This window comes from Triturus cristatus, chromosome 6, assembly GCF_964204655.1.
Source record: "Triturus cristatus chromosome 6, aTriCri1.1, whole genome shotgun sequence".
Classification (NCBI taxonomy): domain Eukaryota; kingdom Metazoa; phylum Chordata; class Amphibia; order Caudata; family Salamandridae; genus Triturus; species Triturus cristatus.
This window is the reverse complement of record NC_140589.1, coordinates 1,400,236,225-1,400,252,747: the sequence shown is the minus strand read 5'-3', so window position 1 is coordinate 1,400,252,747 and position 16,523 is coordinate 1,400,236,225. Positions and strand designations below refer to the sequence as shown.

Below are 16,523 nucleotides of genomic sequence, written 5' to 3'. Positions count from 1 at the left end.
GGGAAAAGTGGCGTTCCTGATAGGGACCAAATGTCAAGGTAGCAGTGCTACATAAATGTGTGCCTTAATGCTCACATTGCCGCTTAGCAGATGGCTAAAACCAGCACCCCTTGCGCCAGTTCGGTCATAGAGGCCTTGGCTCTGGTGCAATGAGCCTGCATGAAATCATGGGGTCGCTCTTGGCTAGTGCATAGCATATACACTACAAAGATCTGTTGGTCCACTCAATTGTCTTTTGCAGTCAATACAGAAGCTCACCGCCCTTTTAAGGGGCCAATGGATCCTCTTCTCCTCTTTCGAAAGGTTAAGGTGGAGTAAAATAAGATTGGCTGAGAATTGGCCAATCTGAGAAGGAGTCACAACTTTTGGTAAAAAGGCTGACTTGGTCCTCAGCACTAATTTGTCTTGGAAAAAGGTGGTGCAGGGCAATTGCACCGAAAACTCCTGCAGTCACTCACAAGTGATGTTAGCAATGAGAAAGACAGTCTTGAGGATCAAAAGTCACAATTAGCTGCTGTGCATTCACTCAAGGTGCATGTCCTTGAGAAATGTTATGGCTAGATTTAAATCCCACTGCGGCATAATGAATGGCTCTGGGGAAACATGTGAATCACACCTCTCATATACTATATCACGACCGGCAATTTGAACAGATATGGAGGCTAAAAGGGCAGATAAATAACCTTTTACTGTGTCCACTGCAAGGCCTTGTTGGGCTAAAGAAAGTACGAACATTAACATATCAACAGGTTTGGCACGGAGAGTGGCGGTATGTCTAGCACCATATCAGCAACACATTTCTTGCAGGGTAGATGGAGTTTGTGGAATCACCTCTGGCTGAATGGATGACATCAACTGCCTCTGTTGGCAAGTTCAATGCATTTGACTGCCACCTTCCAGTCTCCACACACAAAGATTTAGGTTGTGAGGGCTAAGGTGCTGAGGAAGAAGGTCCTCCCAAACTGGTACCCGGATCGGCGGATAAATCATCAGGCGGAGGGGATAAATGATCAAGCTGATTTACTCAGAACGTGAGGCCGGAGAGGTAGTGGTGGCAACTAGTACAGGGGCCATGTGTCCCATCTCAGACGCAATGTGTCTCCTAATGAGTGCACTGGAGGAAACTCCAATCTGTAAAAGTGTAAACACTGAGTTCGATGGTGGAAAATAAATCTAACTAGGCTTCACCCCATTAGTCAAAGACATCTTGAATAACCTGAGGATGAAGACGCAACTAGTGGTCCAGCAGTCGACACTTGCTTAGCTCATCTGCCCTGGCATTCAGGGATCCTGCAAGATGGTTGGTTATCAGAAAGATGTTCTGCTCCTCCAGCCACCTTCAGAGACAAATGACCACCTCACACAGATTCCAACACCCCTCTCCTTCCTCCTCATTGCAGTTCCACATGACGATTGTGTTGTCCAAGAATCCCTGCACCACCGTCCCCTTGATGGATGAGATGAAAGCTTTCAGAACCAGATGGATTGCCTAGAGCGCCAGGAGATTTATGTGGAGTTGGCTCTCCACTGGATACTTGAGGCCTCTGTTCTCCACCGCTACCATGTGAGCCCTTCTTCCGCAACCTAGCAGTGACACTTCTATCCCAAATGTGAGATCTGGGTGAGGAAAGGGCAGCAGCCTGCCACATGTCATTTTGGTGCCATCAACCACCACTGCAGATCCTGAGCCATCTCTGGCAAAGTCTGAATGGAGTCGGAGTCCTTGATGCGGAGTCCACTAGGATCTGAGAATCTACTGCACAGCCCACATATACCATCTGGCGTTCAGGATGAGGAGGATGCATGAGGCCAGAAGTCCAAGAAGTCTCAGAGCCATCCTTATTAAGAACCAGTATTGGGTCCAAAACATTGGGCTTGTATACCAATGCAACAGCAGCAGACATACCTTGAATCCCACCATGTCCAGGATAGCCCCAGTGAAGGCAATCCTCTGCATGGGACTCTTGTGGGACTTTCACTTGTTGATGGCAAAACCCAAATAAGTTAGGAGTTTAGCCATTGTTCAAAAGTGATCTGTGAGGAGTCCACCTTGAGCAGCCAGTTGCAGAGGTACAGGAACACACATACCCCCGACCACCGAAGGTGGGGATCGACCACCACTGTCACTTTCATGAAGGCCTGAAAGGCAAAAGTAAGGCTGAAGGGGAGCATGGTGAATTGAAAGTATTTCAGCCTCACTGTAAACCACAGGAAACACCTGTGGGGCTTAAGATAAGTATATAAAAATACAAGTCCTGAAAGCCCAGAGACACCATCCATTTTCTTGGCTCAAGAGCAAAAAGAATATTAGACAGAGTAAGCATTTTGAGGTTACTTTGCCTCAGAAAAGCATTTAGTTGCTTGCAGCCCTGTGTAGGCCGGAATCCTTTTATCGGTATGAGGAAGTAGCGTGGGTAGCACTCATTTCCTCTATAAGTTCGGCACCTGCTCAATGGCACCTTTTCAAACACAACAAGATGATGGATGGAGTGCTGAAACTTTTCAACCACTCACTCCCAGTCAAGAGATCTGGGTTTAATCCATCGTTCTTTTGCTCACTTTCGACCCAGTCATATGCAAATTAGTTTTGACCCTACTCCTCCTGGGAACAGTTCAGCCTGAACTGCCAGGTCAAGTCCTCCCTGGACCAAAAACAAGCATCCTGGGACCGGTTTCGTGGTATCACCCCTCATCATCCAGGCTAGCTTGAATTCAGTGGCACAGCAAGCAAGGGACCCATGTCTGGGCATACCCTTGGATACTTGGGGTGAAGATAGCAAATACAACAAGGCGATGGACAGAATGCTGAAACTTTTCAAACTCTCATCCCCAGTTAAGAGATCTGGGTTAATCTCATTGTTTTTTTGCTCACCATGCCACCCCAGTTTGGACCCAGCCCTTTGCAAATCAGTCGTGATCCTGCTCCCCCATGGAAACAGTCCAGTTCGAACTGCCAGGCCAGGTCCTCCCTGGACCGGAAATAAGCATCCTGGGACCAGGAGCAGGGTGAAGAATGATTTGCATATGGCTGGGTCAAAATAACATTTCCAAGTGTTAATGTGTGCACGATAAGGGTTGTTATTGTGAAAAATGTGTTTCTTTTCTTTTCTAAATTGCACACATAAAGCCAGGCCACACTAGGGGCAAATATATGCTCCATCGAAGTTCCATGGATTTGCAGAAACAGGCTCCCTTCAAATCGAAAAAAAATATTTTTGTGAGTGCTATTCTTGCGCATTCCATCATGAAGTGCAGAGGGGTAGAGTAAGTCCAGTCTTCCTCTTCTAGAATTTCTCTTATGATCTCAAGATTTGTCTCTTGAGGGAGGCTTGTGTACAGATTCTCTATATGTAGGCTCATGAGTAGGTTCTGATTCTCAAGGAAGTCAAGGTCATTGATGTGACCAGAAAGTCTTTTGTATCTGTTTTAGGAAATAGTCACAAAATTGCGACAGTGGCTCCAGGAGTTAGCCTGTCCCTAAGACTATTGGTCTTCCGGGTGGTGGGTCACAGTTTTTATTAATTTTAGGGAGTGTGTAAAAGTAGGGAATTCCTGGATTGGTATTTCTTAAGAAATCTCCCTCTTGTTCGCTGATCCACCCTTCGCGCACTCTGCCTCTTCAATCATGGTGTTGATTTCTGCCTTCAGTGTGGGGTTCGGGTCTTTGTCTAAGATCATATAGTTTTGTTCCTCCGCTAGTAACCTACGGCATTCAGTTCTGTATGCCGTGGTGGTCTGCAACACAGTGCGCCCGCCTTTGTCAACCAGTTTGATAGTATTCTCTGTGTCCTTTTGTAGTTCCCTCTGGTGCTGTTCTTTCTGCATTACTTACATTCTGAAAATTGCGAATTGTGCTGACATCAAGCTTCTCAATTTCAGCATATACTGCCTTCTCAAAAGTTATAATCTCTACTGGAGTGGTATGTGTAGTAGGGTAGTAAGTGGAGTTTTTGCATAAACCAGTGATGGAAGTCCCTCACCATTTTCCTTAACTCCTGCTTGCCACAGGGCAAGACAAGGGAGAATGAAGTATGCTGCTACCCAGTGCTTTGGGTGAGGAAAGAAGTGCAAAATTCACTACCTCTCCCCTGCAGTTGGGCACGTCAGGAATGGGGCAGCTATAGGTTACCCTGGCCTGTATTTTAGTTTTCTCTTGCCCTTCAGCAAGGGTGGTTGGGGCATACATTACCCTCTATGGCACTTAGGCAAGGCTGGGGAGATGTTATAAATGAAATTCCCACCCTTGGGCATGGTGGGTGGGTTCAAAGAGTAAGGGGGTGAGTCCAACTACTCCTCCCGGCATCTGGGCAGGCAGGGTTGTGGAAGCAGAATCGCCTGGTCCTGGCCAGGCCAACGGAGGTCGAAGTGAAGGCTTTTTTTGCCAAAATGTCTCCCCGGCCAACCAGGCAGAATGGGGAGAAATGCTGGCTGGGCCATGGCCTGCCAAATGAATACTGCAACATTGGCTCTCCTGCAATGCTGTTGTTGTTTTTCCTCACAATATTCACTTATACTCGGAAGAGCAGGCCTTAGGAGTGCCCAGTGCGCTTGCGGACTATAGCATTTTCAGTAGTTCATGAACAAAAACATACATTCTTTGTCATGCATATTGGATGGTCACATTTTGACTTGTATCTGAAGAACAGATATTCAAATTTTCACCAAACCAGGAAAAGACACCGAATGACCAAAAAGCTACCAAGCCATAAACATTTAGTGACAATTTATTCAGTGACTTCAGAGTTACGTTTGGAGAAAATCCTGTTTGAAATCTAATTTTTTCTGCATCAAGAAAAAACTTTTGTGCCCCCTTTTATAACTTTGTACCTTTTAAATTATCTGCACCAAATCTGGTGCACTCTTAGATGTCTCACTGAATGCTGTTTTTCCCAAGTTTGATGTAGATTGGTCATAAGAGGGCAAAGTAATTAAGGGTGCACAAATGTGATTTCCTATTAAGTGAACTATCAATCTTAACCACAGAGGCACAACTGCACCTGTATAATATATTCATATATATATTGCAATAAAACAGGTCTCAACATGCTGCATACATTATTTTGGTAACTGAAGGAAACACATTCACTGAAAAAACGTTATTTGACACAACTTTAAGTTTAATAGTAGGCAGTTAAGAACCCTATTTTACTAAAATGAATACACATTGTAGTGAAAATGGCACTCCAGTCACATATTCTATTCTATCCTATAGGTCTTGTATAGCGTGTAGCTACCCGGAGGTCTCCCAGCACTAGAACACCAATAAACGTATAAATATATAAATTTATAAACGTATAAACTTAGAGACGTTCTACAATGTCCCAAATAGCAAACAATAAAACCCTAAGATACCCCTGTACTAATTTCACACGCCTGCTTGTAAGAAAAATGTAAAGTAAAAATGTAGCAGCCCACCTCCACCAGTGTAGTGAACAATACAAGAAGGTGTGCAGTGCTCTTTAGTGCTTTTGCACCATCTCACCTCTACTAAGTGAGGAGCCACCACGCTCCAGCAGCGCATGAAGTGGAGCAGGGGGCGGGATTTACTTCGAACAATGCGAATCATCACATCCCCAAGGCGAAAGAGGTGGAGGGCACTTCTTCTGTCCTGGGTGGATTTAATTTCTCCTAAAAAGGAGAATGAAAAAAATATTTGAGGCTAAATTTGGGCCAATTCATTTGCATCTGAAGAACAGAAAGTTAGAGGTTAAGAGTCAGAAGTATTTCAGGCCACAACTCTTTGTGTTTACAGTTTTACTGTAATTCAGCATACGCTAAATAATTAAAAAGTTACTTACCTTCGATTATGATCTCTCTGGTGGATACGCTGTCTATCTGCAGATTCCTAACCCTGTTGAATATCCTTCAGGCATCAGCCTGGATCTGGCAACTTTCATAGCTCTCCTGAGCTGGTGGAGGCCCTGGTCCCATCTCAGCACTGGAAGCGACAACATGGTGGCATGACTGAAGCAATAAAGTACTCACCCCAGGGCATCAACATACGTTCCCGGTCTCTTTTTTCTGTACTCTTAGAGGCAGAGATGAGGAAATTACATCAAATGATAGACTGCATTGCAATCTACAGTGGAACCTTTTTCATGTGGGCTATGACCATCCTTCAGAACAGGATGGTGTGCGGGATCAGTGTAGAGTCTGCAGGTAGATAGAGTATCGACCAGAACGATTTTTTTATCAAAGAGAAGTAACTTTTTTCTGATGGATACTTTTACCTGCAGAATCCTCGCTTGTAAAACCCATTCCAAGGCAGTTCTCCGTGGGTGTAGGATCAGAAGGAATGGTCAAACAAGTGAAACTGAAGAACAAGCATGCCACGTGGTCATCCCTCCTCGTCTGAATCCCGACAATAATGTTTGGCGAATGTATGACGGGAAGGCTATGTAGTCGTCCAACAAATCTCAGTCACAGGAACACCCCTGGCCAGTGCGGAAGTGGAAGACTTTTGCCCTGGTGGAATGAGCTCAGACTCCCTCTGGTGGCTCCTCCTTGACAGGAGCATAGAACATCTTCATGCAGACAATTAACCATCTGGATAATGTCCTCTATTGGACTGCTTTGTCACTGTGCTGCCTGTCTAGCCAACAAACAGCTGATCTGCTCTCCTTATTGAAGCCAAACTGACGCCCTGATAGGGTCCAGTCGATGGAGCTTCTCCTCCTTGGGTGGATGGGAAGAAGGATAAAAGTTGGGGACAATAATGGACTGCCCCAGATGGAAATGGGTCACCACCTTGGTAAGAATAGTCACTTAAGTTTGGAGGACCAACTTGTCTAGAAAGAAGCATGTGTACGGAGGACAAACGCTCAGTGCTTGTAACTCACTGACGTGTGCCGCTAAAGTAATGGCTAAAAGGAATACTATTTTAAACATCAAAAATCAAAACTGACCCCTGTGAAGAGCCTCAAACGAAGCATGCATCAAAAAGGTCAAAACAAAATTCAAATCCCATTAGGGCATGACAAATGGGGTAAGTGGAAATTAATTTGTCATTGCTCTTAAAAATGTCATCATGATCGGGGATCTGAACAGCAATGGCTTGTCTGGAAGGCACAGAAATGCCAACAGGGCTGCAATATATCCCTTGATAGTGCCCACTGCACAGCCCTGCTGGGCCAATTACAGCGCAAATTGAAGGACCTTAGATACGTGGCCCTCAAGGGTTCCACCTGATGCTGTGCACACCAAGACACAAATCTATTCCACCTTCAACAGTAGACCCTTTCAGTGGAGGGGAAAAGAGCAGACAGGATCACCTCTGGTGGCAGCTGAGACGTGTTCAGGTGCCCCCACTGAATCTCCAGGCCTGGAGACTGAGGCTCTGGAGGTTGCAGGTACAGAATTTGCCCCCCTGACCGGGAGAGGAGGTATGTACTGAAAAGAAGGTGAGCTGGGGATGTAGAGAGAGGTGCAGAAGAAGGTCTGCGTACCACCCTTCTCAGCCAGTCGAGGCTGATGAGAAATTACCTCCTACCAGTCCTGGTGAATCATCCTCAGAACTCAGGGAATAAAGGGTATTGGAGGGCACAGAACTGTGGACAATGGGCATGGCAGCGAGGAGCAAAGCGGTCCTCCACAGATGGTCGCAGATGCCAACTTAGACTATATATACCCAAGGTGGTGGAGAGAAGGGTGTCAGTGGCTAAGGAGTTGGGATAGGCCCTGGTGCCTTCACCAGCACCAGCGGCACCGCTGTCAGACAGTCCACGGTGGAAGTTATCTTCATCAACTCTGGCGACAACTTCGCAGGCAGAGAGTGCTGAGGTGACTTATTGTTTTGATTGGGAACAACAGTTTACCGAAGAATTTCCAAGCATCTTCTTTTTTGTGTGTGTTTTTCAATGTTTCTTTTGAATACTTCGCTGAAGGACAGGATCTAGATTAAGGTCTCTTGGAGTGCGAACAGTGGAGAGACCAGAGTATGTTGCGGGTATGAGCCAAAAAAGTTGACCTTGCACTCTTTTATGGCAAGGCCAAGGATACATAAGCACAAATTCAGCTGCGTAATTGTTTACAGCTTGTTTTGGTGGTGGTTTCTGTGTACTATTTAATGTATTACATGTTATACATTGTTCACCTCTTCATCTATGTTTACAGTCATGAGATTACTGTTGGTTACTGATGGGTCTTTCTCTACATTATAGTTACCTCCGATGAAGGTCTGTCTGCCTGAAATGCATTGGGTAGATCAGTATGGATACCTAAGTTGAAAAGTGAATTCTTTTATGCTGTGAAAATAAGCATGCATTTGAAGATTGGAATCACGTTGCCTCTGTACAAACTTTGAAAACTCTGACGAAAGTGAAAAAAATAATTGATTACTTGGATTAAACTGGACTCTCATTCTTCGACATATGGTTGTGCGTCTTGGGTTTGGTGCGTGACAGCGCACCAGTTAGTTATGAAATTTTTCACGTGCCACTGGGGCAGAGCATAAGTCGAGTCTGCACGCCAACATTTTGCTTGGAGCATTTGCTCAAAAATTATTATAACTATGGTTAAAACAATGGAGTGCATTCTACCACTTACTTTGATAAAATAAACCTTTTGCCAGGCCCAAACCTTTTCTTTTTATTCATACAAGTCACCCCTAAGGTACGTCCTGGACAACACATAGGGCAGGGTGTAGTGTATTTAAAAGGCCGGACATGTACTTTTAGGTTTTACATGTCCTGGTAGTGAAAAACTCTCAAAGTTGTTTTTCACTACAGCAAAGCCTACCTCTCCCGTAGGATAACATTGGGATTAGCTTATTACATTTTATAAACGTAATTTCCAATTGGGAAGAGTTTAGACCTCCAAATCTGGTGTCTCTGGAATCTTAATTTAAAATCTTAACATGATGAAGTCAGATTTAAAATTACAAATCTGAAAATACCACTTTTAGAAAGTTGGCATTTTCTTACTTTAGCCATTTGGTGCCTGCTGCCTGTCTCTGGTCACATGTCTGGGCTGGATGGCAGCTGGGTTTTGTGTATTCCCCCTATACAGCCACACATAATGGGAGTTAGGTGAGATGTGATGGGCCATCGTGGCAGGATGGGAAGGAACCCAGCCTCACTTACAACTGAATAGGCTGTATCCTGTCCACACACAAAGGGCTGCATATTCCCCTGTAGTGAGTCTGGAGCAAGGGCAGGAAGGGCAGGACCTCTGTGCACTTCAAAGGCCTATCTCTGAAGTCTCCCCCACTTTAAAGGCCCAGCTGGGTAGAACTACTGGACCACCACTTCAGTACACTTCTAGACCAGTGGATACACTGCCAGGAAGAAGGACTTCTGTGCTCCCGAAAGGACGGCCACTCTGCTGGACTACAACTCTGATGGAGCTCCTGCCTTGCAGTGCTGACCTGCTGCCCTCTTGTCTGGGGAAGAGGAACTGGACCTGAAACCCATCTTGAACTAGGACCCCAGAAGGACACAAAGGGCTAGTTTACTGACCTCCTGATCTTAGCCTCAGGGACATAACAGGCTCCCCACAGCTCCTGGGCCCGTCTTCAACGAGCCCCAGACCGCTACGAGGCGAATCTCAGGTCCTAGATGCTTGGTGTGGTTCTCGAGCCCTTTAAATCAAGCTTTTGAGCTCTACGTGACTGAGCCTGTTTGCATCGCAGCCACACCGCTCGCACAAAGAATCAGTGCGAGCCACTGCTAGTTCGTCTCTTTGAACAGCAGGCATCGTTCACCGGCATGGATTTACATCGTGAGGCGTAAGTGTTATACAAGAAGGTGTCCCCCAGTAACTTTGAGGCCCAAGAGGAGGGGGAGAAAAGGCAACAAAATCAGAAGAACCTCTAAGCTGGCCTATCTAATTTTTACCTGGGTAATCACTCTAACTAAACATTTCCCCTTAAACCATAGATTTTCACTGCACAACAAATTTTTTTTCCTCTATTTTTTCTTTTTAATTTATTTATCAAAAATATTTTCTTTTCTTATAATATCAAAAACGTTTTAGGGGTACAGTTTATATAAAAATCACAGAAATAATTACACATACGGCATTTGTCACAATATCATTTCAATTTACAAAAAGACCATCATTGTCTTCCGTTGATTTAGAGACAAGTTATAATATCCCCCAGGGAGACAGAATGGAAAGACAACATCATCCTTCCGTTCTCACCTTTCATTCTGCTCATGCAAACCAACAGTCATACCAACACAAACAAACAATCACAAAAGAAGAAATCTCAATAAAAGCCACTTCTGAGGGAAGGAGTCCTGTTCATGAATTATATATGTCACATTTTGTTGAAAAGCACAATTTTGACATTTCACAAATCCATCCAATTAATTCTTTTTAAGGTTTTCTTTTGATGTAGTTCTTGAGTGGGACTTCTAGCGGCGTGATGATTTCATCCTCGTGAGGCTCCATCTCATCCACCCGCAATGCACGGCCTGCTCTTCGTGGCATGCCGACCATCACCAATAACACTCTCCTAGCTCCCGACGACATTCTTCTCCACAAGCAGGACTCTTGGCACACAACTTGAGACTGTAAACCTTCAGCGGGACTAATCTGGGACTGTATTCGACCGGCACACCATCATAATTGTCCGGAACTTTTGGATTTGAGCCGGTCTTCCGCGCCCAGATAACCCCGGTTGACGCTATATTCTTATAGGCGCTATTTTACAGTTTTTTGCTAACCTGGTGTGGGATCTTCTTGTGTGGTGTTTTCACTGTTTTACTATTTGTAGTGTTGCAGAAATATTTTACACATTGCCTGTAAGTTAAGCCTGACTGCTCTGTGGCAAGCTACCGGGCGGTTGAGCACATGTTAATTTTGGGTTCGCTTGTGCCTTCCCCTGACTAGGATTGTGCTTGCTGCTTGACAAGGGCTCATACCCCAGTCAACCAGTAACCCAATTTCTAACAACATGCGTGTAACGTACTCAGCAAACAAAATGGCGTTAGATGTTTTGGGGCATTTGAGAATGTAGTCAGAGTATGACTAACAGCTGACAGGTTGAACATTGGGACATGTCAATGCAATGTGTAGAAAGGTGCTGGTCAGGCAATGAGGACATCTGCCAGATCTAAACAGATCTATGAAACATAGATTACTATGTGTGCCACAGAAAAGTGAATTGAACAAGTCTCTTCATATTGAATCTGATGACACTAGTTGAATTTGCACTTTATGTAGCCAGTACTTCAAGATTTCTTATTTTTCTGAATCTTTATTTTGAAAATGATTTGTTTTTCCTTTTCACAAAGGTGTTCTTCTAAATGGAAGTTCTTTAAAAAGGTTATTCCATTGCATATATTTGTTAGCACTCGAGATTCACTGGGACTGGGAAACCGACGCATAAATAACCAAGCTGTATGGCATAGACGGAGGATAATTTGGTAGAGTTCCAGCTTTCATTCAGATCAATAGGGTGAGTGGGGAAGTGACCAATATCTTCTTCTGGATTGATCTGCAACTGAAGAGGGGGCAGACCTCTCACAGCATGTGGTATAAGGATGTGATTTTGTTTTGTCCCACTTGTCAAAGTGGGAGTAAGTGCTGGGTACTGTCAAACTTGGCGGGTGCTGATTCAGATTATCACAGATGAGATTTTCAGGAGGGTCTAAAGGGCATGGAGGGCCAGTTCTATAGTCATGAGTTCTACTGCACTGATGTGAAAGTGTTTCTCTTGAATTGAACATGGTTTGCTTATTATCAATTGTTCTAGATTTTATCCCTGACCTTCCAAAGTAAGCCTTCACGCTTGGAGGCTTGACAGATGGTGCCTGTATGGACAACAGTCACCACATTCCGTGTGCTGCTTCTTCAGGATTGTGTTGATAAAAGGTTTTAGAGGTGACCAGAGCATTCTAGCCACAGTCACTGGTACAGCCTTGAACTGCAAAGTTGAGGTGTAAGAGCAGTATTCGGGTCTCCAACTTCTGGTGCTTTGTGCAAGACAGCAGCACATGGCTACGGTGAGAGAGCCCTATGAGGTTCTCGGTCTCCTGGTGTCCTCTACAGTGTAGAGTACCACAAACCTCTGGTGTGCGTTCAGTTGAAGATTCTCCAACTCCTAAGGCCCCGGACAGTGCATAGCACCACAGAATAAGGGTCTGAGAGGAGCATGGAGGGGAGGGGCACCCAAGGACGTCCTACTGTCCTACTCTCAACCTAAGGCCCATTCACAAGTTGAAGAGCATAATTTGTTTTTTATGTTTCAGACATGTCTGTGAGAACCACACTATGCTTAATCGTCTCATCTGCGTAACAAGTAAGAACCTGGACTACGTAGATTGACTGTGGGGACAGATGGAAGTCAGTAGGGAGGGAAGGTATGTTCTGTCATCTCTTCCATCCACAAATGAACAACAGGGAATATTGAGATACTTCCACTTCAAAAGAAAAAGAGAGAATTCAAGGTCCCGTCAAAAGGATATTAAGACTGAAAGACTGTGACATGACAGAAATAATCTGATTAGTAGTATGCCTTCCTTGGAAAGGTCAATAAAAATGTACCACCAAACATATGTTAGCACTTTTTTATTCTCTTACTGCTGTGAGGCTATTTCTAACCTGTGGTGTTATAAGAAAAGGAAGCTAAACAAAAAGTGAACAGAAGAAATGTTGCATCCAGAACTTTAAGCTAAGTAAACAGCAGTCCACAGATTATTCTATTTAATTCAAATGGGATGGATGTGTATGCAGATGGGTAGAAGTGCCTTCTGCAGGGAATATAATCTGCAGGACGTTGGTATAAGCCTTGGCATGGCATTTTAGCATTTCATCCTTCTAAGACTGATAAAATGATGTCACTGATTTGAATAAAAGGCAAGACTGATAAATTAGCATCACTAATATGACTCACAGGAACAACTTGGTATTTAAATTGCTACAATATGGCACCATATGCTATAGGAACAGCAACATATAACAAGTTACTATGTATTTATTTAATGGGAAAAAAGATAGATTTCACTGGAAGTTGACCTATCGAATACATGTAGATCTGCACACTTCTGAGAGAGACAATTACTCCAAGGTTTTCATAGAATTGATATAAACATAGGAGGAGTACTTAACTTGACATTTGTGCCCCACACCAACGTCTTAAGGACATACTGTGTTAAAGATGTTGTATAGCACCATAATGTGTGTATTGCAAAAGTAACTTAATTGAATTATTTCACTACCTTTGAAATGTATTTTAAGTGATGTATACTGCAACTACCCAAACCACATGTATGAAGTTTATACTATTAACCCACTCTCCCCCAGATTTATAATGCAAATGTAGGGTTATGGTGACATGATAATAAAACAAAAAGCATACTGGTTTGTAAATGTCACCACAACTCCCAGATATATGAAACATGTTTATAGGAAAATTAATATTAATAAATATTAAAAACGACACTGCATAATAATGTTGTGTGATGTAGTATACTTTACCACTTGCCAGCCTTCTAATGTGTTGAAATGGGTCATTCACAAGGATACTGTCATTTCCATGAAGTATTTAAAAAAAATACTTCATAGGTATGACATCATTCTTGTGAAATGAAGATTTTAAAACCACTGCTGAAAAAACATACCATAGCAACTCACATTCTCAACGTATGCACCCCATACATGCATTGCAGACTAACTTGGCTATGCCTAGCTTGCAATGAGCAAAGGTAACCTGCAACCAGTACCTGTTGGGCTAGGGCCTTCAGCTATACCCTGCTGGCATGGAACTTTGTCTGCACTAAAATCCTGTGCCCAGTACACCTGCTTACTGCACAAAGAACGATGATGGACTCAATCCAGATCTGTGACTGGGGGTGAGTGTCTGAAAAGATTCAGCACTCCATCCATCATCTCCTTGTGTTTGCTTTGTTCACCCTGCTTTCGAGGTAGCTTCCAATGGTACATGTGAAGCTCTGTCAATCATTGTTCGATATGGGCCACAAGACTCTTTTAAAGCAACTCTCGTATATCGACCCCCGGGCCCCAAAGGGGGTTTCCTGGACTCACTTGGGTCATTACTGGAGGAGGGTTGCTGTGCCAAATCCTTCACCATTCTAGGTGATTTTAATTTTCACCTAGAGGACGTCACCGATTCGGACACCGCCAGGCTGTTGGAAACTATGGGTGGTGGGAATCTTTCGCAGCTGGTAGCTGGCCCCACACATAAGAAGGGTCATACTTTAGATGGAATTTTTACCAACTCCTCCACACTTTCCATTCTAGATATCCTACCACTACCCTGGACTGATCATGCAGCCATTATTTTTGTAAACTCCCCCTCCCCTACCATTTTGTCACACCCCAAACCCAAGGGAAAGATAGCTATTCGGTCCTGGAAAAACATAAACCCAGTTAATCTTGACACAACCCTGAAAGAGTCCGTCCCTTATCTTTCCTCGAATATAGAGGAAGCAACAGCAAGGTATGAGGACTGGATCAAGACAGCTTGCCACAAACTGGCCCCGGTCAAATGGTGTTCCCCCAGACGACTGATTCCATCTGCCCCCTGGTTCTCACACAAACTGCAAGAACTCAAATCAGAGTGTAAGAAGTTGGAGCGCCTATGGAGAAAGGGGTATAACTTAAACGACAGAGGACTCTACCGGATTAGCCTCTCAGCCTACAAAAAAAACCCTGCAGGAAGAAAAAAAGGCCTACTTTTCTGACAAAATCGCCAGTGCTAAATCTTCAGCAAAAGAACTGTTTAAAACAGTAACCTTGCCTATGACTCCCCCCAAGCCTATCGTGCACGGTGACGCTGAGTTTTGCAATACTCTCGCTTCTTTTTTCCTAAACAAAGTTGATACCATCTTCTCCTCCTTTAATAACCAATCGAGAACAGCCAGCTCCCCTGTTCCCATTATTAACACTTTCATCCCTCTGACCAACGTGGAGGTCTCTAACCTGCTCAAGGGCTGTAGATTCGGGTCCCCTAAGGACCCTTGTCCGGCCTCCATAGTGAAGATGTCTCCGGTAACCATCACTAACTCCCTGACCCCGCTACTTAATCAGATATTGGATATGGGGCACTATCCGGTATCCTGGAAATCTGCCTCCATTCTACCTCTCTTAAAAAAAAAAAAACTTAGAGCCAAGTGATCCCAATAACTATCGGCCTATCTCCCGCCTGCCCCTACCTGCCAAAATCCTGGAGACGGCCATGAACAAGCAGTTAAGCCTGTTCCTGGAAAATAACAATTTACTGGATCACTCCCAATATGGGTTCCGGGCGGGGCACAGCACGGAGTCAGCTCTGATAAAAGCCACGGAAGAAATACGTGAGGCTGCCGACCAGGGTGGGTCCGCTATTCTTATCATGCTAGACCTGTCAGCTGCCTTCGACACTGTTCATCACGAGTTACTGTTAGATCGCTTGTCGAAGGTCGGGGTCCAAGGTGCTGCCTGGGACCTATTGAAATCTTTTCTGACTGACAGAACACAAACGGTGGACCTGGATGGGGAAAGCTCTAAACCTTTTGTCCTTCCCTGTGGAGTCCCTCAAGGTTCTTCCCTTAGCCCCACGCTTTTAAATATTTATGTTAAACCTCTGGCCGCCCTCATACGTTCCTTCGGCCTGCTCATTACCTCTTATGCGGATGACAATTGTGCTATCCCTACAGAAAGGGAAAGAAGAGGAATTGGCCACCAGTTGCCAGGATTGCATGGCGGCCATTACAAGCTGGATGTCAGCCAATTGCCTAAAGTTGAACTCTGGCAAGACAGAGGTGATAATCTTCGGAAACAACCCCAACCTCTGGTCCCCGGCATGGTGGCCTAGTGAGATGGGGCTCCTGCCAGAACCCGCACGCACTGTAAAAAATCTGGGTGTGATTGTGGATAACACCCTCTCTTTCGGGGACCAGGTCAGCAGAGTGGTATCAACATGCTTTTTTATCCTTAGGACTTTGAAAAAAAATAAACCTCTCCTTGAGAAAGATAGTTTTAGAGCAGTAGTCTCTGCATTAATTTTATCCCGTTTAGACTACTGTAACAGTCTTTATTTGACGATTAATAATTAACATCATAATAGACTCCAGATGGTTCAAAACGCGGCAGCAAGACTGCTCACTGGCACTCCTAGGTCGGTATCAATCAGGAAAGGCATTTCTGACCTTCATGGGCTCCCAATCAAAAAACGAGCCCAATTTAAGGCTCTTTGCACAGTTTTCAAAGCCCTACAGGGAACAGGACCTAAGGATCTAAGAGAACGTATCCAATGGTACGTCCCGGGGAGAGCATTGCGCTCAACGGAAGCCAAAAGGGCAGCAGTTCCTAGGGTAAATAAGGCCAGCTGGGGTGGCATGAGCATTGTTCCCAGAGCCACAATCGCCTGGAACGAGCTGCCGTTTTATTTAAGGTCTGCTACGGAACTCCTAACTTTCTGAAAAAACTTGAAGACATGGCTGTTCACAGTCTAATATCCGGTTAACTCCTGAGGGTGGACTCTCTTTCAGGTAAACAGTGTGCAGCACCAGGACACCCTTGGGTAACAGTGCGCTTTATAAGTTTGTATAACATAACCCTAAGTTAACACAGTATGC

The 16,523-nt window shown here is 44.5% G+C and overlaps 1 protein-coding gene across 4 annotated transcripts in view; it reads right to left on the bottom strand.

Annotated features, from left to right (window-relative positions):
* Positions 1-16,523, bottom strand: part of ARFGEF3 (ARFGEF family member 3) — a 515,806-nt gene that overhangs the window by 95,817 nt on the left and 403,466 nt on the right. For all 4 annotated transcript variants that reach the window (XM_085612422.1, XM_085612423.1, XM_085612424.1 and 1 more), the window contains one exon: positions 5,483-5,628. In XM_085612422.1, coding sequence (XP_085468548.1) covers positions 5,483-5,628 — 146 coding nt within the window. The remainder of the gene's footprint in view (positions 1-5,482; positions 5,629-16,523) is intronic.